This window comes from Callorhinchus milii, unplaced genomic scaffold, assembly GCF_018977255.1.
Source record: "Callorhinchus milii isolate IMCB2004 unplaced genomic scaffold, IMCB_Cmil_1.0 Scaffold20, whole genome shotgun sequence".
Taxonomy (NCBI): Eukaryota; Metazoa; Chordata; class Chondrichthyes; order Chimaeriformes; family Callorhinchidae; genus Callorhinchus; species Callorhinchus milii.
The window spans coordinates 7425375-7449729 of NW_024704761.1; the positions used below are offsets into that span (position 1 = coordinate 7425375).

Consider the following 24355-nt stretch of genomic DNA (forward strand, 5'->3'; position numbering starts at 1 on the left):
CAATTAACTCGCCATATAAAAAAAATGGCAGCAATGTAATCTTATCTGCCCTGTAAAGGAGAAAATTAATCCGATTATCAGATGAGGGGGGAAAATAAAAGGGTGGTGGGGTATACATTTTGTATACATTTTGTATACATTTTGTAAACATCAAACATTTAAATGTAACCAAATGTTTTCTCTCTCTCTCTCTCTCAGCCATTTACGAGATACAAATGTATCCCAAGAGACTTTCAACTGGAAACAAAAAAAAATCTTTCCTTTGGCTAAAAATCCTGGTTCTGGTCTCTTATCCCATCTCAGCAAAGTCCTTAAAAAGCCATGAACAACGCACTTAATAATAATCATAATCCTCCACCACCTCCTCCACCTCCTCCTCCAACACCTCCTCATAATCATTGTAACATAAAAAAAGGAATAAAGTCATTACCTGAGCTGTGTATCTCTTTCCTTTGCTTTCTCGACGAGGTTATTTTCTCTCTGCTGTTTGGAAGTGTGTGCAATGGCTGAGTATACTGCTGGGTGTTTGGTTTAAGATGATGATGTGTTTGCACGTGTATAATAAGATATATATATATATGTGTGTGTGTGTCTGTGCTTATTCCCTGTCTGTGAGCTGCCTCTCTCTCTCTCTCTCCCCCTCTCTCTCTCTCTCTCTCTGGGCTCCTATCTCTCAGAGCTCTCTTGTGCTTCAATGCTCCTTCTCTCTACATTATTTAAATGGCTGATTCCCAGCTCGACACGCCACATGGTCTGACAGATTGGGTTTGCAACCGAGTCCAATGAGAGAGAGGAGGTTGGGCTGGACCACAAACTCGTGAGATGATTTGCCCCCCCTCCCTTTTTCCACACATTGCAAAAGACTGTGCAGCTCTCCCTCTCTCTCTCTCTCTCCCTCCCTCCCTGTTGGGGTTACTATAGTTTATAGTTTTATGTTCCACATCACAGGGAACCAACAGCACTGTGGTCGATGATAATCTGCACAAGATCTGAATTTCAGGCTTCAAACCTTTGCTTTTTTTTTTCGTGTCCCCCCCCCCCCCATCACTCTGTAATATAAAGGCATATTTTTTTATTTGTAATCATTTTAATGCAGGAGAGAAAGGCTTCTCCCAAATACAAAAGCCAAGGAGGTAAGTTCATTTTTATTTTGTCTAGTTCGTGCTTGCTGGGGCATGCTGTGTCTTGTTTTGTGTTATGAACAAAAAAAAGTTGTGTTGCAGATTTAGCTTTATATATATATATATATATATAAATGTATATATAAATGATAATTTGGGTCATTCAATCCACGACTGCTTGCGGGACACTGCTGTGCGCAATTGGCTTCTGCGTTTCGCCCGCAAACTACAGTCAAATCCGCTTTACAATTATATTCTGGGAAGTGCTTTGAGATGTCTCAACGACACGATAAGGGGTTGTATCGAATGCAAAGGAAAGAAAGGGGAAGGCAGAAGGTGCAGCCTAAAAAAGGAAGTTTTAATGGTGGGAAGGCAAGGCAGAGGGACTCCAGGTTGTAGATTCCAAAAGTCCAGTAATGCAGAGGCTTTTACACTCATTTATTGAAGCTTCAAGGTGTATCTCAAGACGTACGTCTTTGAACTGTGCCTTTGATCATCCTTCCCCCATCCCTCCCCCCTCCCCCCACAGGATAAGTATCTCACAGCCACTTAAAAAGAGGCCAAAAGCAGGTTGTGCAGCCCATCAGCTCCTCCGTCCAGAGAACGGTACATTCAAAGGCCTAAGTGTGTGTATGGGTGGATATCACATATATGTATTTTTCTGAGAGAAAACCTAATCTAATCCAGTTGTATTAAGATTACCACTCTGCAGTTGACCAATTAAAGATCTGCAATGAACGAGTCCTTCGGATTTGAGCCTGGATTTGATCGCTGGCCTATAAAGGCAACATGAAATCAACACCGAAAAGAGTCGTGAGAAACGCGTTGCGCCACAATGGATTCATGGTGAGTTTGCAAAGTTGGGCTAAACTTATAGTCTGGATTCACACAGAGGTACAGATACACGGGTGCCATCAGGCCCTGGTACGGTGTCAAATTGGGTCATTTTTCATCTGTGAGCCGAGACGCTAAGAGTTGGCAGCCTGTGTGACCGCAAGAGATCACAACTAACCTGGTTACTGTTCTCGCCTGATGTCCACACTTGTGTACTTTGCAGGGTCACGCTTTGGATAGTGACCTAGAACCTGAATTTCATCTTCCTAACTCAGGGACACCAAAGGCAATTGCAACAACCCGATTGCTGCCTCGGTTCAGATCTTGCTGACTCAGCAGAGGTTTGGAAACTACTGGTCTGTTTGGTCTGAAATGATCAATCGGCTGAAGCACATTGTGACAGGAACTTTTGGGTTCTGAGGTAAAGCAATAGTTAAGATTCTATTCCAAACACACTCTTCTTTGCATTTCCTAATAAAACATCTATTGAACTGAAATTCTGATCTACACTCCAGGCCACTAATGGGATTTTCACATTATAATCAATATTGTACATCGCCAAAGGCACTGAGTACAGTATAACACATTTCAGTCAAATAGGAACAGTAAGGACTGTTGCACCCAACAAGAAGTTGAGTTGAAAAACTGTATTAAAATGTCGCAAATTGAATAATGATTAAATATTCTCAATATCTAATAATACTTTTTTTTTACACATAATTTTGACAGGTTTAAAATAACAAAACGTTGTCAAGATCACGACATAAGAATTGAAGGTTAGAGGAATTCAGATCAATCTGCTTCTATTTGTATGAATTATAAAAACAATTGCATGACAACAACTTGCATTTATGTAGTGGTGTCTTAGAGCGCTTATGGTTTAGTTGGTAAAGCAGTTCAGCACTGGACTGTACAGACTGGAGGATTACAGGAGAGAAAATTAGCTGAGAGAATTTTGAAATTGAATCCATTTGCTTTCACTGTGTGTTATCGTTTCTTCCTATGTTTTTGAAGTGCAACTTGTTGACAAACACACAACAGTAAGTGATATTTTAGCTCCTGTGGAAAAACATTCAGTGCTACTAATACTTCCAGTGGCTGGAGAGCAAATGTGATTTAACTGTTAAATACCACTTGGCTTTAATAACCTTATGAGAAATACAAAGCTAGAAATATTCTCCTTCAATACAGTCCTTCAAGTCCTGTAGCTCAGTGGTTAGAGCACTCGCTTTGCAAGTGAGAGACCCGAGTTCAATTCCAGGCAGAGGGCGAAACCTTGGGCAAGTTTCCTTACTCCACACACAGCCTAATAATAATCCCTCCAAAAAAACAAAACAGTAATAAATTGGTAATTTTCAATCTACGACTGTTTGTGGGACATTGCTGTGCGCAATTGGCTGCCGCGTTCGCCCACAAATATACAGTCAATTCACTTTACAGTGTGTTCTGTGAAGCGCTTTGGGACGTCCTCCCGACGTGAAAAGCGCTATATCAAATGCAAGGATTATTATTAATACAAACAAAACCCACCAACATAAAACAGAATCAAGTAACCAGTGTTATGACAAAATAAGGCCCATCTAAGATAAGACTGAGGAGAAAACTTTTAATAGCATAATTATTCACATTTTTAAATTCACATTCCCCATGTTTTATTCTGTTGTTTAATTCCTTGATTTGACATCAGGTGCTCTGATATGTTTGTGCAAATAATAATTATCCTTACATTTGATAGCGCACCTTATTACATGGTTGAGATGCCTCAAGGAGCTTCACATCTTTTTTACTACAAAGTGTAATGACTGTATATTTTGTAGATGAATGCTGCTGATTGTACGCAGTGGGGGGGCATGCAAGAGTTGAATGTTTGAGATAGTTTTATTTCTGAAAGTCAGTGTGGGAGACAGCAGGGTGTGTTATTGCTCTGCCCTTTAAGGCCACAAGCAATCTAACGTGAAAGGGAAAGTAACTTCAAAGGATAGTGCAGTGCTGGAATGCAGCATATCAGCCGCCTTTGGTGGAAATTCACTGGGCATGATAGCGGGGTGAGAAGTTATAGTTATGTCAAGAGACTTGAACACGTGGGACTACTTTTTGCTGGAATAGAGAATAGCCAGATTGAGGCTTACTTTGAGATGTTTAGGTTGCAAACGGGCGCTATCCCACTATCTGGTGGCTGTGACCCGCAAGCCAGCAGTCAAGTGGACAACCTGAGTTTGCAGCGTTTTGCCCTCGAAACACACAGTCACTCCACTTTACAGTATATTCTGTGAAGCGCTTTGCGACGACGTCTCGAAAATGTGATAAGGAGCTACATCAATGGCAAGGGTTATTATTATTATTAACACAGAGACCAGTGTCAGGAAGATTCTGTGTCTCCCAAACCTCGTTACATTTCTAATCAATAATATGGTATCGATGCATTACACATTTCCCACTGACCTCTCAGATTAGAACTGAATATTAAAAGGTGGAGGGCAAAGAGCGGCGGAATGTGTGGCTCAAGTAAGGGTGGGGGTGGCTTGGGTTGGGAAAAAAACTATGTAGAAAACAAAACCCGAGTGATTCAGTAAAAAATAAATCGGAGGGGAAAAAATCGTTGCCTTTAAGTTTGGGTAACTTGTGCAAAGGAGAAAGCTGAGTCAGTCAGAGATCAGATCGGATGCCCATTTGTAGAGGGCAGATGTGGAGGTGAGATGACTATATCCAATCACACTCAGTGGGTGGGCGCAGTGCAGTGATGGGCTGATGTGGTCTCATTGTTTGTTAGGGGTGTGACTGTGGTTAGTTGTTCAGTCAGAGAGGAAATCTGCCCAAAGATTTCAGAGCTGTGAACTGAAACTTCCTTTCGGTCATTAACCTCTGGATACGCTCACTCTGGATCAGGGATCGGGGGAAGGGGTTATTAAAAGTCACTCACTGACAATGATAGAACTTGTGTTCGGTTTCAGCACAGAACATGTCTACTTTTTTTTAAAAAAAGCAGATGTTGTAAATGCAAATGGGAACATTTATAAACAGTTACCAACCAACAACAACAACCACCACAAAATTGCATTTGTTATATCGCCTTTCATGTCGGGAGGACGTCCCAAGGCGCTGGACAATTAAGTGTTTCGGCAGCAAAAGCCGACAAGAGGCACTGTAGGGACATGGAAATTTCTACAATTCATACAACCGTCTCACAGGAAAGTTTAAGGCGTCCCTTTTATTTTTTGGTCAGCCGGGTGTCTGACACATGGAAACCCAGCAACCAATCTTACCAATATCCACTTGCCTGCTAATGACATGCACACACTCTCTCCCTCTGGAGGGAATAATAATCCTTGCATTTGATATAATACCTTATTGCGTCAATGAAATTTCAAAGCACGTCACGTGATTTAGTGTAAAGCGTAGTGACTGTGTATTTATAGGAGAATGTGACAGCCAATTTGCACAAAGCAATGTCCCACAAACACCCTAGAAGTGGATGACCAATTTATTCTGGAAGATTACTGTTACACTTTGCTTGCCTCTGGGAGTTCAGGCACGAGTTGGTGCCCTAAATTGTGAACTACTGAAATTTAGATAAAACCATGCGATATCTATTGAACACTGGCAAGATTCCCGTTGGTTGCACAGTAGCTTCTTACAACAGTGTAATTCTGGTATTGTAGACTGAAATAGCAGACAAATGTAGCCAATAACCATTTTGTGCAATTCACATTGCTGGAAGATAGAAAAACAATTCAGAAACATTTTTAGGTTAGGACTTCAATACTAAGACGTTTTCTGCAGCAACAACTATTAATGTGTACTAAAGTGTTCATCCTTCACTTTCTATTTCACAAGAAAATAACTTTCTTAAAAGGATAATCTCGATCTTCAGTCTCTGTGTTTAGAAGTTTGCTCATCTTTTCTGGTCAACTGATGTGAATTGCAAGTAAGCCTGAAGCTAAACTTTAGGTTTAGTTTATCTCTTCAGTACGGTGTCTGTGCTATTGCAATGACCTTGAAAAAGTTTCCTCTTGATTTGTCCAAAGCTTTGAATTCTGACCTTCTGTGCTGAGCAACAGATCAGCATTTTTTTCTGCGCCACATTAAGACTTTAAATCCATAAAGTCCATAAAAATGGCACTTCAGTGCAGAAACAGCATTGTCGAAAATGACATTCTTCAATGAGATGATAAACAAATGCCCCTTCTGCCCATTCAGGTGGGGAAATAAGAGATCCTGTGAGAGTATTTGCCTACAAATTCAGTCCTATGAGTCAGTATATATTTCAGTTAAAGAATCCAGTTAGAAATGGCTGTAAAAACCTGAATAAAACAAAAGATTTTTACTGGGTTATTGCTTTGATGATTTTATGATCTTAATGTAATGTATGGTTTGAGAATTTGAAATACAGTAAATCAAAATTCATGCACATTCTACATTCCCACTTGGACAACTGTTGACCGTTGCAGGTTTCTCCCAGTGACTTGTCTTCCAGATGATATTGTTCATTCACTTCATAGTGGGACATTGCTCTTTGCAAAGTGGTTGTTACGTTCGCCTAGAAAATACAGTCACTACACTTTACAGTAAATTCTATTAAATACTTTTGAGATGTTTCAATTGCTTGATAAGGCGCTATATCAAATGCAGTGGTTCAGTGAGGGGACAGTGCAGCCTTATACATAAATAAACCCATTGTTTCCATTCAAGATTTCATTTAGTAACTAGAATGAAACAAAGAGAATTCACCCACTAAGATGGACCGATTTAGCTGATGCAATACCAACCCTTCTTAATGCAAATGCTCAACAGTATTTCATAAGGTCAACTTGTTACAGGATGTCCTCTAAAAACATATAATGTTATCCAAAATGCCTATTTGAAAAGGACAAAGAATGTTGTGTTTCTCAAAGGTTGTTTAAATTCAAGGTCAATGATAGAAAATTCTTGATAATTCTTTGTATGAGTCCTTTGTAAAGTAGCTTTTTTCTCTCTTTGTGTGCAAGTTGGAATTTACTGGTTCAGATCATGTAAATGAATTGCCTTAGAAATCAATAACAGTTGCTGAAATGCTATTTGAGTAGTGTTGAAACATTGCAATTGTGGTGTTACAAGAAATAAATAACTAAACATTGTTTTGTAACTTGTTAACATTTGCAATGTTCTATACTAAGAAATGCTAAACCAGATCATGGGCAGTTCATTACTCCCCAAACAAAATGCTTTTAATCGCTGAGAAGACTGACTTGCAGGAGAATTAAGTTTGCAACTTAAAAATAAAGACCAATTTGGGTATCATAAATATACCAGAATAAAAGATGTTAAAATTAAAGCGTTTGGGGAAATTGCTAATTTATTATTTTGTTGGTGTCTACCATTTGAGATGTTAAACTAAGGTCCTGTTTGCATGTTCATGTTGATCCGGTTGCACTACTTGGAATTGAAGAGAATTTCTTCCGGTGTCCTGACCAAGAATCCCCTGGATAAGATTGGTCATTCAGTTTATGGCTGTTTGTGGGACATTACGCAAATTGATTGCCTCATTTACCTACAGAGTAGGCAGCTAATACACTTTACAGTAAATTCTGTGACATGCTCAGAGATGTTTTGATGATATGATAAGTTGCTAACTCAAATGTAAGGATTATTATTTATTTTTACAGCACCAGCTAACATTTGGAGATCAGTCTTAAGGTGCGATTTTAAGGCGAAGCTTACAGAACTCGTCTGACTTTGGTTAATCGATCGAGAAGTGGGACTGACAATGACAATGAAATTGAACGGTTCTGCTTCACCGAGGCCGCCACACTTCATTCTAAAGATGGTCACGTGAGGTCAAGGGGTGCCTGCCAACGAGAGAAAGGGGGAAAATAAGGAAAAAATGTCCACAAATTAGGATCTCAAAATTGCCATGGTAATCTGACCTAATATTGTTAACCATGAACTCTCAGTGATTAAATGCAATATTCAAAACCGTACATTTATAGTTTGCAAAGGTTTTCAATTTTTTTATAATTCATGCGAGTTTAAAATAATGCACTGTACGAATAGTACAGAAATTCTTACCATTCATCGGAAACGATTGTGTTGACAGCATTCGGTAGAATAATCCTTGCTAAGCAATTAACTGTGACTGACATTTATTGTAATATTACCACACGCTGACAGTCAGCAAACAGTTCATTTTAAGGAACAAAAATTCAAATATTTTGAATGGGAAGGTTTTATTCTCCTGTGAGGTGCAATAAACAACCATTCTGGTCAACTTCTAGGAACCAAAGAGACCAAGACACATTTGTTGAAATAAAGTCTAGCATCGCTGAAGTGTGTGGTGTGTGTATGTGTGCAGAGTTAAGTAAAATGGTGCCGTTTTTCTGATGCATTTCCTTTCTTGAGATCTGGCTCAGTTTTTCAGTCACGTATGTTGTAGTTTCTAATCTTTGCAGCTTTGGTTAAACGTTTTGGTTTCTTTGGAGTTTCAGCAAGGTGCTTGGCTTTTGTTCTGCTCTTGATGTCAGCTTGAATGCCTTTCACATTAAGTGTTGGTTCCCTTCCTGTTACCTTTGTAGAACTGTTGGGTTTTATGGACGGCACCGACTCTCTGTTGGTCTCGGGTCTTTTCAAACCTCCTCCAGCTGGGGAATAATGTTTTTTAAAAAAAAGTTAAGCTTCTCTATATACTCACTACCTTTGCATGAACAATTTTCAACTGTACAACGTTGGGGACAGGAATGTGTTACACTCACTTCCTAACATGGGTTGGAAACTCTGACAACATCCACAATGAATCTTGATGTTGTGCTTGTGTGTAGCTTTCTGTAAATCACAGCTGTTACGTCACCTCCACAACTCTGCCGTCTTTATTCATGCAGGGGAACGTGTTACTTGTACCGATTTGTTATCCCTGCGTGATCAAGCAGGTACTTTTCAACCTTAAAATTGGACGCGATTCAGTACTCTCAATCGGTTCGCGTAAACCTCACGGCAGCTCCAATTAGATTTGCAAAAAAATGGATTGTGGGCTTGCATCAGCACACTCCGCATTAAGAAAAAAAGATGCAAAAATGTAAATGGTGCTTTAGAGATTCCGTAAAGATTTGATTCAAGTCTGATTTTGTCAAGTCTTTTTCTTGTTCCTGTTCAACAAAACCAGTCTACCTTTTGCTGACATTTTAAGGCTCGCTCTTTCTCCTAAAATCAACCTACAGCTGCTTTCGTACCTCCCTCTCCCCTACACACCAAACTGCCCACGTACTGCATCTTTTTTTGAATCCCTTGAAACCTTTTTTTGTTTTTAACCAGGAAATGCTTCAGGAAAGGTACCGTGTGCGTAATAATAATAATCCTCACATTTGATATAGCGCCTTATCACGTCTTTGAAATGTCTCAAAGGCGCTTCACAGAATAAATTGTAAAGTGATCGACTGTATTTTGTGGGGCGCAACACGGCAGCCAATTGCGCACAACAGTGTCCTACAAACAATCGTGGATTGAAGGACCAATTTTTTTTTTGCATAGTCATCCTTGAAACATTTCATTTAAACCTCTTTCTAAGTTTGTGAAAGAGTTCAGCTCAGCTGAAGTGAATTGAAATTGCAGACTCTTGTGGAAAAGGGACGAGGTAAATTACAGACACTGCAATCGCTGTATCTGAACTTGAATTCTGACACAAGGATTCCAAATGTGGAAAAACTGTCTCTTTACTGTAACCTTGTCTGGCTTTTATTGCACAACTGCCCAGTGCAGCTGAGGTTCTGATCAGGTCATCACGGTCTATGTGCCAAAATAGTGGCTCTACAGTCTTCCGATATCTGTTAATCATTTATTCACTCAGGTTTCTGCTGAAAGATAGCCAAGTGGTTCACTGATGTACACACAATCTGAAGTGTCTGAATTACTACTGATACCATCCCAAACCGATAACCTCTCCTGCCAGTCACAGAAACTGCCTGTGTAGTCGGAGCGTTCCCAAGATAAAAACCTGTAGAATTAAAACGCAAAAATGCCTGATTTGAAATGTGTAACAAAATGAAATAAAATCTGAATCTCGGGTGCAGCTGGATTCTGTCAATCAAAGAAGTCCGGGTTTGCACAGGTCTTGTCAAATGGCAGGATGGAAAGAGCTACCTAGGTTTGCCAACGTTGCTAAGAGACCAGGAAGAGACTAAGGAGGAAGTAGAAAATGATGAGGTAGCAGGCAGAGATGTTAGATGTGGAAGGCAGAAAATATCCTGCTTTCTATGTTTGCTTACATTTCTCTGCACCATTAGTTTTTACCATAAAAAGCAGGGAAACAATTCAACTGTTGAGACAGTTTTATCCATGGTATATGTGAAGGTAAATCAAAATCGCTGAGGAAGAATTTGTGGTCTTTAAACGTACATTTCTCAGTGTATACATAGAGTTCTTCCCTAACATTTTCTCTCCAGCTTTTCCTCTACCTGTCCATAGGACATAGGGCTAGCTGAGAAATGTTCACATAAAGCAGCCATCTTTGTAAGTTCTCTATGTAAACTCTGATCCAGAAATCCCGTCGAGACCTTCCTCTTTGACTGTGCTTTCGGTCATCTTTTCCCCTCCCCCCTCAGCCTCCGCCCCCAGCTCGGTCACAAACCCTGGACTATTCCGCGCCTTGGCATGTCCTCCCGACGTGAAAGGAGCTATATGAATGTAAACTTGCTATTATTGTAGTGAAAGTTGTCATAAAATAAAAAACAAGTTTGAGAAACAACAGATAGGTTCCCACGCAAATTCTTTGGGACCAGACAGATAGAACTGTAATGGTGCATTTTGATCCTGTACATTTCCCAAGCTCCCGTTATTTCATTATACTGTGCCTTTGAGCTCTTCTCACCTGATTCAAGCCAGAAATTGCTGAATCTCACTCCCTGACCTTGTGAAGCTGCCAGGTCTGTGCAGCACAGTACCCACATGTTCTTTCACTAACATGCTGCATTGTGACATGTTCGTTTGTGTGTTACAACACAACGTTTGTGGCACAATTCAAAGAAAATCTTTAATAGAGATCTCTGTGGGGTAATCTAAAGTGAGTTAAGTTAAAAGCAACATCCTTCAGTTTCCTAAAACAACCTCAAAAAACACTTACAATATAGATATGTCTTCAAGTATCTGAACCACATGTGGAACCCCCTAGTTTAATTAAATAGCACACCCCACCACAACTTGCCCAGAAGACATGCTAAATATTGGTTCACTTTTGGCTATTTTTCCTGCCATTACCACTGGCACAAAGACAGATTATTGTGATAGGTCAAGTGGCTAATTACCTGATTAATTTCCCCAATTTCAGGCTCTAGTTGATGAGGTAATCACTGATGGATCTTTTGGTATAACAAAACTGCCTTCATATGCTTGGCAAGTAAATAACCTAAGTTTTTCCAGCAAAGCATCTTCTAATGCCCACAGGCAGAAAACTCCATAGAAAATTATTGGATGATGATGCATCATGACAAGTGCTATGGTTATTCCATCAGATAATTAAATGCTTGAGACATTTTCCAGACATGAAAGATGCTTTATAGATGAAAATAGATGAGATTATGTCTACCATAACTACATAGACATTTGGTTACAAAATACATTCACTACACTTTACCATGTATCCTGTAAAGTGACACAGCGATTGAGACCTCTTGATGTTAAAGATGCTATAACAAATGTATGGATTATTTTATAGTGAGGGATGTTAGGTCACACGAATGAAATAAACACTTGGCTTTCCAATATTCTGATATCCACTTTAAAATAATTATTTTCTACAATAATCTTGCATTAAAATTGTCCTGCATCTTTTTCAATGTTTGTACACTAAATATCTGAACTAAGCTAGTTGCTTCCTCCTCTCCTTGCATACCTTGTACAGTGTTGTCTTGTGGAGAACCTATCGAGGGGCTGGAACCTCTCTCCAACATTTGCCAGATATCCTGAATAGAGCTATCGGTTCCATAAGATGACATCAGTGGACTGATCACAGGTTGCAATCCGCTGGGTTCTGGCATAAGAAGGTTTTGTGGTTGGCTGGTTGCCAAGAGTGCACTTTCCTCTGTTATACTGGTTACAGGTTTTCCTGTCAAAGCTGCAGATAAATTCTGTAAATCAACAGAGAATAATCAGTCCATCTTGGAGAATCGGCTAAAAAGAAATTAAGAGTGGCCTTGCAAAATGCAATGTTCCTACATTATTAAATTCCAACAGCTCACAACCTGCAACCACTTAACATTGTGCAATACATCAGCTCCTGTAAACTACTGAAATTTGCTGCAAAATGCATTTATTTACATTGCATATGCAGAGCGCTCCTCATCAGTTATCTCTAAATTAGGGAGACCGTGTTGGAGTGCAATTAGACTGGATCTTTGGACAATGTGTTTTGTGGATCAGTGGACTGAAAGAGTGAGGAACAAAAGTAAGCATTATTTTATTGAGAGTGTTCTTCGCTAGGTAAATTTCCCTTAGGTACTATCCACCAAGGAAATATTTCTGCTTTCAACATCCAAACAACAACAACAACTTGGATTTATATAGTGCCCTCCATGCCGGACGGTGTCTCAGAGCACTTCACAGCAAACGGATCCCGGGACCGAGCCAGGGGGAGGGGGAGGAAGGTGACCAAAGGCGTGGTTGAAAAGAAAGGTTGAAAAGAAAGAAAGCTGAAAATGGGAAGGAAGGGAGCGAGGCGAAGGGAGTGAGCAGTTCCAGAGCCTCGGGGCATAGTAGCTGAAGGTACAGCTGCCGAGGGTGGAGCGGAGGACTCGGGGGACGAGGAAGAGGCCAGACCCGGAGTAACGAAGGCAACGGGTACTGTTTTGAGGACAGAGGAGGTCAGAGAGGTAGAGGGTTGCAGAGGAATGCAGGGATTTGAATACAAGGGTGAAACAGTTTAACCACTGAAAATTCCAACACCACATTTGCTCTCTGCAAGCAGATACATGTCTGCTGAGAGTTTGTGCAATAGCCTGGGTTCAAGAATCCGGCTGAGAATGTGATCTTTGTTGCCACCTATCGATGAGAATGGAACATTGTTCCACAGTGGCTGAGAAAATTTTAGCTGCTGGAAAACTCGGTTGAAAGTCTCATCCGTAGGATGGCACCTCTGACAATGCAATGCCCCCCCGCCCACCCCAGCACTGCATTGGAGTGTCATCTTAGACTCTGCTTCAGAGGCGAGAGTGCTACCACTGCACCAGGCTGACACATAACTGGATCACCTGGGTTAAAACATTGTAGAGGTGTGCTTAAGCCTGATTTGATCTCCTTGTAGTAGTGCATTTACCTGATACATTGGATCCAGAAAGCTGATGCTGTAATAGGTATATGGCCTAGATTTGTAGCTGTCATACTCTTTCGCTTGGTATAGTTTTACTAAATAGGTTTCCTATCTCACTCCACATTACTCTGCTGTTCAAAGTTGTGTTGAACTTATGTTTTAAAGTGCTTCTCTGGGGGAATGCCTCCCGTCCCCAGTGGCAGACGCATATATAGGGCAACCTCATTACAGCACCGTCATTGGGTCCAATATCCAACACCTCACGTTAAGCAAAATGTGAAGAAATAGCTGTGATGAAGTCAGTTTGATCCACTTCCTGCACGAAGGAAGCAACGTTTGTGAGGCTTCCTTGCACAGTCAGTCAATTTTTACTGCTTCCGTGTAGGAAGCCAGAGGTATATCGCTCTTCAGGTAACTGTGAATCCATTGGGCACCCACATTAAAAGCAAACCTAGTTAGGCACCTAACAGGGGCTGCCCTGTTATAGAATTCAGTCTGGCATTTTGTGAATGAATACATGGGAAATACAATCTAGAACGACGTCCGCTAAGTAGTAAAGACAAATGATTAGTTGAAATGCGAAGGAAGTTATACAATAGCATAACTTTACATTGATCACCAATGCAGTACTGAGGTCTATGAGGCAAATTTATTGCGTTGGACAATGTTCAAAGTCGAGTAAAAATTAAGCTCATCAAGTAAAGTCATAACTCAGCCGGTGTTTGCTACGGCTAGGCTTCACATCTATCGCTACAAAGGGAAACAGCTCCTTTAACTCGATCATTCCTTTAACCAAGTCAGTTGGAAAGAAACGTACATTAAAACCAGTGCAGGGTATTTTAATTTGAACAAGATTTCTCCTCTGAATTGTGGAAATCAACCTTACAGTTCAATTAAACACATCAGTGACACTTACTGCTTGGTCAATACTGGAACTGATTGGGCTAAGGTTTTTCCTTTGAAGTTCCAGTACAATTTAGACACCTGGATAATTCAAGTTCTCCCCACCTTTGATCTCAAGTCAGCTTTTTGTAATAGTTACTCAAGCACCACAATAACCTCATTCTGTAATCTCTCTCGCACCTTACCCCATTTGTGGTACATCCAACCCCTGCAGTATTGTTTTCCCAGGGATTGTGGTTTATTTCACTTTCTGGGGAACTCCGTCGCGCAGTAGTGACAACTTGTTTAAACTGTTGCCTCTGTGCGTATTCCAGCTCCTGAAATTAAACAAAAATTGCCCAATGTATTCAGTTACATTCTACATGATCCAATATCTTTTCTGAAGCCTTCTTAAGAGTCTTTTAGGAGGTTATATTGTAATTAAAACCCTCTCTGAAGACGGCTAAGCAGAAAGAACATGCAGTACCGATAGTTTATCTCAAGAATAGCCTATTTCTTGGATGAAGGACTTCAAAAATATTAATGTAAAATTTAGATTGTGAATCTCCAGATTGTCGGTTGCTGAGTGCAGGCTGAGCTGAATTGCAGGGCCTTGCTGAGATGGATCAAGTCCCATGGTTCCATAGCAAATCTCACAAAGTACAGAATCACAAACCCATCACACAATAAAATAGTAGGTCTTTTGTAACTGAGTGAATAACAAATGCTGAGTATGGCATTTAATTTGCAGGGATTTGTACGAGGATATGGGAATATGTGAACATATCATGATGTGTCTCATGAGAACTGGCCTTAATTCCACTCGGATATAAATTTAATTTCAACTTTCAATGAAAGGAGGCTCCTAGCAGTATCTGAGCGAAAACCTGATGTCTAGTATGAAATATCACTTTGCTTCCACCACCAACAACAACATTACATTTGTATAGCGCCTTTCACGTCGGGAGGACATCCCAAGGCACTGAACAGTCAGAATTTCGGACCCAAACTTGGGGTCACGATTGGGGAGGGTGGAGAGCAGTGGGGGAAGCAGGGTGATCGAAAGTACGGTTGAATGGAGGGTCTTGAGATGGGTCTTGAAGGAGGCAAGGGAGGGGATGAGATGGAGGGACTGCGGGATGGAGTTCCAGAGGGAGGGGGCAGGCAGGGGACATGAAGTAGGCCGAGCCGGCTGAGCAGAGGGAGCAGGCAGGATGGTAGGGGTTTAGGAGGTCGCAAAGGTAGGGGGGAGCAAGGCCATGGAGGGCTTTGAAGGTGAGAACCAGGATCTTGAACTGTATCCTCTGTGTGATATGAAGCCAGTGGAGTTGGGCAAGGATGGGGGTGATAGGGTCACGGAGCCTGGTGCGGGAGAGGACCCGGGCTGCAGAGTTCTGGATGATCTGCAGCCCGTGGAGGGAGGAGTTGGGGAGCAGAGCAAATAGAGGGGAAGAAATGCAATTTTTAAAGAATGTCAGATTGCCAGAAATGTAACAATAATGTCTGCAGGTTAGAGATTGTTTCCTGCATGTTTTCTAGCAAGTTGATTCACAGCCACTACATTTTAAATGAGGTGGGTGTGACTTGCACTGCACTCACTCTCCCACGAGCTGTTGAAAGCTTTCAGTGGTTCATTGAACGCCAAGATTGCCCAACTGACTCTGTAATAATATTAAAACAATAACACTTGGTTTAGGTGACGTACCCAATGTGAAGTGCATCATGTGTTGAGCGTGTGTGCACCATGATTATTTAACATTTTAAAAAAAAAGGATTCCTTTGGTCTGCCATCATGAATTGGTCAGTGTAAGGTCAGGGGGTGATAAAGCTGCAAGGATGTGAAGAAGCCATAGGAGGAAAGGAATAATAATAATAATCCTTTCATTTAATGTAGCGCCTTATCACATTTTCAAGACGTCTCAAAGTGCTTCACAGAATATACTGTAAAGTGAATTGACTGTATATTTTGTGGGCGAAATGCAGCAGCTAATTGGACATAGCAGCGTCCCACAAAGAGTCATGGATTAAAGATGGAATAGAGTGGTGAGGAGAGAAATGGCTATAAATGGGTCGTTGTTAAGGCTGGCAGGTGTATTAGATACTGTAAACTATGATGCACTTCATTACCTGTGTGGTGAGTTGGTACTGAAGGTGCTCTAGAGCAGAAAGACGCCTCTGTGCCAGTTGTTTGGGAGACTGAGAAGGGAGGACTGATTGATTTAAAGCCATAGAGGGCTGAGAAACTGCAAGAAAGAGGCAACATACAATAGTATCTGTGAGATGATAAATTCAGAATGAGACCTTTATACAAAACTGCAATTGATATCTCCACTGCAAAACATATTCTTCAAATACCAGTGGTATCAGTCATGTATTATTAACTGAAACATAATTACTGATTAAGACATTTGTTTGAAACATAATGCTAAAATAATCCTCCAAATGATGCTCCCTCCCTAACCCAGAGAGTAATTGTGATTTCCTGGCTGAGAGTTAAGAGCACATTGGGATTTAAACCTATGAACTTCTCATCCGTGAATTTATAATGAAAAAATCACATTTATTAGTGAGCTGATTGTCAAAGACTCCACACTAAACAACAAGAGGAATTTCTGCAATGATGAGAGTCTCTGATCCAAATGCCAGAACAGTCTAAAATCTGTTACTGCTATCAGAAGAACCAAAAGTACCTTGTTTCACTGGAATCTTACCTTTAACTAATGGCTCATCCTTCCTGACTAGCAGAGCGAAAAATCTTGCAGCAGAAGAGGTTCTGCTGCAGGCAGTGCCGTTTAGTACAAGCAGAGCTGCACGTTTACTGGTTTTCCTTATTGTAAAATGGAGATGCTCCTGTCGAATACTTCAGCTAGCAGCCAATAACAACAACAAGAAGCCAATTTGGGGACTGACATAGTTCAGCTGACAGAGATGGGGGGTATTTTGTATTTCAGGCTGACTTATAAGAATTATCTACAAATATTGGGTCAGTAGGTTTGGTAGACTTGTCTCTCCCTCCATCCCTCCACGTCGACCCTCCTTCCCCATTTTCAGATCACACCTGAAGACCTTCCTCTTTAACCGTGCTCACGGTCATCTCCCTATCCCCCCAGCTCGGGGACAATTTTTGCCACTGTTAAGCGCTCTGCATGAGGGTACATTGTTGTTAGGAAGCAAATACACTATTGACTTTGCTGCTGGGCATTTAACAAACAGTTTGAATGAAATTACATTAAAATAAATGAATAATAATAATCCTTGCATTTCATACGAACAGACAGAGACTGGCAGGATTTGTAGTTCATAAAACATTATTATATTAATAGTGGCACAAGTTTTTTTTTAAAGAACTGAATTTGAGGAGGATAAGTTTGCAGAGCTATGGGGCGAGAGCAGGGGAGTGGGATTGAATTGGATAGCTCTTTTCAAAGAGCTGGTACAGCCACGATGTGCCGAATGGCCTTCTTCTGGCTGTATAATATGATTCTATGAATTAAATTTTACTCTATGGAATGAAAAACTTTAATCTAAAAAACAGTTAGTGACGTGACTCGTGATGTAATAATAATAATAATCCTTGCATTTAATATAGCGCCTTATCACGTCTTCGAGATGTCTCAAAGCGCTTCACGTACCATCCAATCCAGATCTCAGCAGTTCTGCTCGGAGTCTGTTTCCCATTTCAATCAGTTGCTGTTTCTCACGTGCCAAGCGACTGATGTGACGAGCTGCCTGCTTTAGTTTGGCTTGTAAAACCGATGCACTAGAGCTCGACTGTTTCAAGGGGCCACTGACTGATGCAGAGTTGGATACTTGCTGACGTAGGCGGAGGGTCTCTTCCTGAAGTTCCCTAATAAATGCACTCTGGATCAGAGAAGGAGCAAACAGACAGTCACCACCTCACCGGATATACATGAGTGACTAAGAGTTTAGGCTTCAGCAGTTTTCAAATGTTTGCGAAATAAACATGTACCTGTTCTACCACCACTGGGGCACGGCCACTTAGTAAATCCAACTTTAGAGCTGAAACCTGCAGAGAAAATTAACCATTTAATCTGCTGACTTTCTCCCTTCTGCTCTTCACAGATTGTTTTCCAGCTACGAGAACGGCAGGTAATCTGCTTCCATGCCTCCAGCAATGACTTTCTTGACTCAACCACTCTCTTGAACCAACCACTAAGAAGTGAACGATAGCAGCACCTATGTGTGAACATGTCCATTTGTTTATGATCCTTCATGGAGGAGAATCCATTCATGAAGTTGGATCTCATGGTTGAGGGCATCCACTCCTACATTGTTTTACACTGGAAAGAGGAATTGAGCTGACATATGCAGCAGATTTTGATATGACTCTCAGTCCATTGCCTTGGAGACAGACAAGACAGAGTTGACTCCCTTTTATTTATCTCCCATCTGCTGGTGTCTGTTGAAACTGCTTATGAAAAATATATTGGACCTTTCGGGTTAAGCCCAACATGCGATTTCTCTCCTTACCTCATTTCCTAACGCCACAGTTTCCAGGTTTTGTTGAAGGTTACCCCTGAAATACTCATCTGCTTCTCGGCGTGTTTCCGATAACTGTAACTCCAATTCCGCAACTCGCTCTTTCAGTCTCATTATTTCTGCATTGCTTCTCTGCGTGTGGCTGGTGATTTCATATTGCAGCTGATTGATTTCCACTTGCTTCTGACGAACCTGTGAGGAAGGGAATCGTTTAAAAAAAGTGCTCCTTAAAGAGTCTCAAGGACTGAAACTCAGGGGGGACTGAACATGTCTGAATACTCGGTTCACTGACATCAGTAGCAGGATTCAACAACGAGCAGCCTCACTGAATCAGCGAGCTTGCTGCCCTTTTTAATCCTCAATAACTGTTCAAAGTCAGTAGTCATTTTCAAATGAAATATTGCCAGGTATTTGTTTGGAGACAGTTACAATGTGTGTGTGTGTGTGTGATTTGAATTTTTTTTTGTGAAATCTTACCTGTTGGGTGAGCTGTGTAACTGCAGAATCTAAGTGCACAATCCTGGCTTCGTGCTTCTTTATTGTGGCAGCAGCTGAAACCTTCTCAGCACGAAGACCACCTAACAGTGAAGAGATTAACTGATGCACACATAAATCACTCGATCGCATAGGGAGAAGCACAGTAATGTTTCTAAAACCTGTTTGACACTGTTGACTTATTCCCTTTTGTATATTTCCTGGAGTGATTTTGCCAGTGGCGGAGGAGAGCTCGGTGTAAACGTGGGCAATTAAACGCTTACGCATAACTACTAAACAGATGACAAAAATAAAAATATTATTAAAAACTGTGGAAATCAAGCTTCCAAATTTTGACTGAATTTAAGCAACTTCTGAAATTCTGCACACTATCGAATTTCTAGATATTGATCTAAAGGCAATTACTTAAAAAATGTGATCCTTTACCTGAAGGTGGTGCTGTTAGAATTAAATATTTGCAACTTTGTTTTGTTAAACAGTCAGGACAGGCTTCTATAACAGTATCTTAAATGCAGGGCAGGAAGTAAGAAACAGCTCATTGTAAATCATTCTTGGCTTGAATAATACAATCTCTGTATACCCACCCTTCAATATATTTTCTTATTCTGACTAGCCCAAGTTGGGAAATGCAAGGCTTAGAGAGTAATACAACTTAACTATATGGACTAGAAAGAAACGGGATTTGAAATCCAGTTTGAATGAGCTGATTTTAGATGAAACATCAGATTGGGGAAGGTACATTTGGGCTTAGCTGAGCTGTGATCCTTGCTTCTGATCATTGTGTGCATTCCCTACTTGAATGTACACATGTGGATGTCGTGCGAAGATCAGTCTCACCTATGGTCTCATTTAAGGTACGGATGTGGTTCTGAAGATAGGCATTGTCTGCAGAAATGGGAAGGCCTGGGAGGGGAACACGGGTCTTATTAGATGCCTTTGAAATATCTTCCAGTTGTTCTTCCAACTTTCTGCACTTATGTTTCAATCCACCAACCTCAACTTCCAAAGATTTGACATACTCTGTGAAAAGGAGGAATATTACACTGATTTTAATTTGTGATAAGAACATTGGAGATGTTCCTCAGTTTGGTTGAGCATGATGTACAACATGATGAAAGCAACAACATGATGTGTTTCTCAATATGGTACACCCTACTAATTACACATGCAAATTCTTCAAACCCTCTTCCAAGAAACAATAAGATGCAAGTTCATGAACCCAATTCCTAATGTGGTCTGGTTGATCAAACTATCTTTGACCATTTCAACAGAGAAGTAAACAAATCAGATACAGACCCCGTGCTTTATGATTCAGCTGAAAGAAATGAGTTATGTTCAGTTACAAATGCACAGGCTCTACACTTTATGTTAAAATCCCTGTTAACAACAACATAGCGCCTTTCAGGTCAGGAAGACGTCCCAAAGCGCTGGGCAGTCAGTGTTTCGGAAATGAGCTGGGGGAGCTCTTTGACAACATGATGAAGATTATTATTACATTATTCTTATTGTACTAATGAGGTGGGGCACTCTATCTAACAGCTGCTGAATTTGGTCACACCAATGTTACGCATTAAAATGCTTCAGACCTGGATTTGCAGAATGTGGCTATCTTTTTGCCCACCACGTTTTTAAGACCTACTGAAAGCTAGCTACCTGGAGTATATGAGGTAAGAGGGCCATTCTGCAATGCCTCTTTGGAGTTCTTCATTGACCTCGCGTTGTCGTGTAGTTTGTCCTTGCTCTGGTTAGCTGGAATATGCTCGCTGAGTGTCTCCATTTCTTTCCTCATCTGGCCAATTACAATCCGCAAGTTCAGGTTTTGCTGCTGAAGCTTCCGGAAAGCATCTGAAGGGAAATCCATACCATCCCGGCCTCCTCCCCCAGGTACTGAAGCCTGTTATGATTGAAGATAAAAGCTTTCTTTCAATTGTTCCAATTAATAATAATAATCCTTGCATTTGGTACAGCGTCTTATCACGTCTTTGAGACGTCTCAAAGCGCTTCACAGAATTGACTGTATATTTTGTGGATAGGGCAGTGGGATTGAAAATACAGTTTGTTCCAAGAGCAGGTACAGACTATACTGTGAAGTGAATTGACTATATATTTTGTGGGCGAAACACAGCAGCCAATTGCGCACAGGAGTGTCCCACAAACAATTGCAAAGAAATGGTCTTAAATGGCTTCATTGCGTAAGACAACTTTGGAATAATAAGCACTTTCACTGATATGCGTCAAGAAGATGTCAAGAAAACAAAGTTATTAATCCTATGCATAATTAACAGACCTCTCCACTAGAGGGCATAGTTATATCATACAAAATTACATTTGTAAAGCTCCTTTCACGTCAGGAGGACATCCCAAGGCACTCGTAGTTATGTAGTTACATCCTGAGTGTAAGACGACAAATTTATTAAAAACATTTCCAGCATTTATTTTATTCACAGAAAAATTATAATACCATAACCTTTGCAGTTTCCTAATTGGCTAAGGATCTATTCCTGAAAAATACAACTAATGAAACTGTTTGTGGATTGTACTTGTTAATGTGTCAAGTGATGTGTGATTACGTCTACACTCCTTGGGTCCAGGCTCTCTGAGGTAGGCTGCTGAAGAAAGCATATGCGCCCAGAGTAAAACAGGGTGTCCACGGGTGCAATATATCTTGTGGATTTATCCATCGAGACTAGAGTTAAAGGCTGCCTCCCTGTTAATTTCTTCAGCCATAGCACCTTTGTCCTCTGGAACTCTCCTCTAAAACCAATTTGTTACTTATCTTCCTGTTAATTGTGAATTATTAAAGAACCTGGTGTGATAACCATCTTATAAGCTATGCCTGGGATAGATCAGAGGTTTACTTCTAGTAAATGTTCAAGGTTACCTCAACTTTCTGCCCGAGGAGATTCTTTCTTTTAAAAGGTATGAAAAGCCCCTTTAGAAAAGCTTTGCTGAGGGTCTGCTGCAATCATTGAAGGTACCATCCTTCAAGTTAAACTGAGCTTGCCTGTTTACATGGATATTATTTGAAAAGACAAAGGAGTTTCTCTCGGTATCCCTGCCAACAATTCCCCAGGTAAAATTGGTCATTCACTTTGTGGCTGTTTGTGTGACATTGCTGTGCCCAAATTGGCTGCTCTATTCAACTACAAATATACAGTCACTACACTTCACAGTAAAAGTCTGTGAAGCACTTAGAGATGTCTCGACGACATGGTAAAGCACTATATCAAATGCAAGGATTATTATATTTACGGATATCAGACAACCTTACTCAGTTAAGACAGTGGAGCAAGACACTATGCCCTTCAGGTTGCATCTGGACCTCAAGGGCATTAGTTGTGAATTGTTGAAAACATTTTGGGAGCCTACAATAATGCTATTTTTGTTGCTCCGGTAAGTGAGATTGCTTCAATGCTGGTTAACATCAAAAATTTATGTGAAGAGCTGAAGAAAAGTACGAGAGCTGCAGTAGACGCCAGTGCCTTCTCTAGAATCCTCTAAAGTGACGTGCAGCACGACTCACTGTATAATATTCCAAATCCAAATCCCTGGGAGTGCTTGTATTTGTGTTTGAATTCGAGCTGGGTGCTACAATCGGCCTCAGCGTCGCAGGCTAAAAGGCAAAATAATAATGCAGGGGATTTCCATTCCGCAAAGATTTTCCATTTCACCTTATACAGGAAACTATATCATCACACCCCAAATTATGATGGCATAGGACAATTTTGACAAACGATTCATAATACAGTATTTCTTAATTATTTCAGCATCTGCCAGCAGCAGGAAGTTGAATTCTGAAAAAAAATGTCACAGCTCGATTTCTGGAAATGTTTCTAAAATTGTTATTGTCAATGCAGTGCTGGCGGGGGGGCAAGCTGCGTTGCCGGAGGTGACGTCCTTTAGACGAAACATTAAACTGAGGCCCTGTCTGCTTGATCAGGTGGACGTTAAAGATCCCGTGGCATTATTCAAAAGGAGAAGGGAATTTCTCCCAGTATTCTGACCAATAATACCACAAATTAATCAACAGCTCCATGACTGTTTGTGGGACATTGTGCACCACTTTACAGTAATATCCTGTGAAGCGCTTTGAGACGTCTCAACCACGTAATAAGGCACTATATCAAATGCGAGGATTATTATTATACTAAAGGCTTTGTTTTCTACTTCTTAAGCTATAACATGACCAGCTTCTGGCTGAACAGGCTGATCTCATTTTCCATGTGTGCCAAACAAGGAGCTTGGCATACATTGCTAGTGATGAAGATGATAAAGGAAAAGTAGCTTTTGACAGGATTTTTTTTAATGAGATCAAGTTTTGCTTAATACCCTCGTAAACAATGAGCATTTTGTTCACCTCACTTTAAAGAAAGGTTTTGCTCTGAGGCTAAAGAGGTCTCAGGAAAGAAAAGGTTGCACTGAAGGATGCTATAACAGAGTTTTCCTGCTTCACTTATTGATGCTGAAAGCCTTACTTAGCCTGTTGTTATAATAATGTGCTGAGTTTCACCAGAGAGGCTGAACATCATTATGACAAGCTCAGAAACCCTACTGTCAACATTTGTGTGCCAGGGCTTGAAATAAACGTTCTCTCACTTCATCAGCAGCATTGATTCCTTTATATAAATGGACACCAATTAATAATAATAATAATACTCACATTTGATATAGTGCCTTATCACATCATTGAGATGTTTCAAAGAATTTTACAGGATATACTGTAAAGTAGATTGAATGTGTATTTTGCAGCCGCAGCCAGTTGCGCACAGCAATGACCCACAAACAACAACAACAAGATTTCACGTCGGGAGAACGTCTCAAGGCGCTGGACAGTCAGTGGTCAGGACCCGAGCATGGGGCAGGGGTGGTGTAGGGGTGAGGGGAGGCAGAGGGGTGGGAAGGCGACTGAAGGCGCGATTGAAGGAGGCAAAGGAGGAAGCGAGGCGAAGAGACAGTGGGATGGAGTTCCAGAGTGTGGGGGCAGAGAGGCTGAAAGCTCGGCCACCGATGGTAGGGCGAGTCGGGTGGGAGACATGGAATGGGCTGGAGCCCGCTGACCGGAGGGTTTGGGCAGGATGGCAGGGGGTCAGCAGGTCAGAGAGGTAGGAGAGGGCAAGGCCATGGATGGTCTTGAAAGTGAGGACGAGGATCTTAAATTCGATCCTCTGAGGGATGGGGAGCCAGTGGAGTCAGGCGAGGGTGGGAGTGATGGGGTCATGGAGCCTGGTGTTCGAGAGTACACGAGCTGCAGAGTTTT

General features: G+C 41.0%; 2 protein-coding genes and 1 long non-coding RNA gene across 9 annotated transcripts in view; 1 reads left to right on the forward strand and 2 right to left on the reverse strand.

The window, feature by feature from the left end:
• fasn (fatty acid synthase) overlaps positions 1 to 616 on the reverse strand; it is a 48601-nt gene extending 47985 nt beyond the window's left edge. The window contains exon 1 of the mRNA XM_007888539.2: positions 431 to 616. The gene's annotated coding sequence lies outside the window, so the exon portion shown is untranslated. The remainder of the gene's footprint in view (positions 1 to 430) is intronic.
• On the forward strand, positions 610 to 18438 carry LOC103175469. 4 transcript variants are annotated; one of them, XR_487488.2, is made up of 5 exons: positions 610 to 1133; positions 1809 to 1967; positions 2179 to 2376; positions 2685 to 2731; positions 7598 to 7912. It is a non-coding gene; the product is annotated as an uncharacterized LOC103175469 (long non-coding RNA). The 4 variants fall into 4 exon arrangements; XR_487487.2 differs by having other exon boundaries at positions 1819 to 1967; XR_487489.2 differs by lacking the exon at positions 610 to 1133 and adding an exon at positions 18187 to 18438 and having other exon boundaries at positions 1310 to 1967; positions 7598 to 7848.
• Positions 8140 to 24355, reverse strand: part of ccdc57 (coiled-coil domain containing 57) — a 49064-nt gene continuing 32848 nt past the window's right edge. For all 4 annotated transcript variants that reach the window (XM_007888543.2, XM_007888545.2, XM_007888542.2 and 1 more), the window contains 10 exons: positions 20752 to 20992; positions 19936 to 20118; positions 19081 to 19181; positions 18595 to 18795; positions 18074 to 18130; positions 17736 to 17964; positions 16231 to 16346; positions 14310 to 14441; positions 11809 to 12043; positions 8140 to 8569 (listed from right to left, as the gene is read on the reverse strand). In XM_007888543.2, coding sequence (XP_007886734.2) covers positions 8346 to 8569; positions 11809 to 12043; positions 14310 to 14441; positions 16231 to 16346; positions 17736 to 17964; positions 18074 to 18130; positions 18595 to 18795; positions 19081 to 19181; positions 19936 to 20118; positions 20752 to 20992 — 1719 coding nt within the window. In that variant the 3' untranslated portion in view covers positions 8140 to 8345. The remainder of the gene's footprint in view (positions 8570 to 11808; positions 12044 to 14309; positions 14442 to 16230; positions 16347 to 17735; positions 17965 to 18073; positions 18131 to 18594; positions 18796 to 19080; positions 19182 to 19935; positions 20119 to 20751; positions 20993 to 24355) is intronic.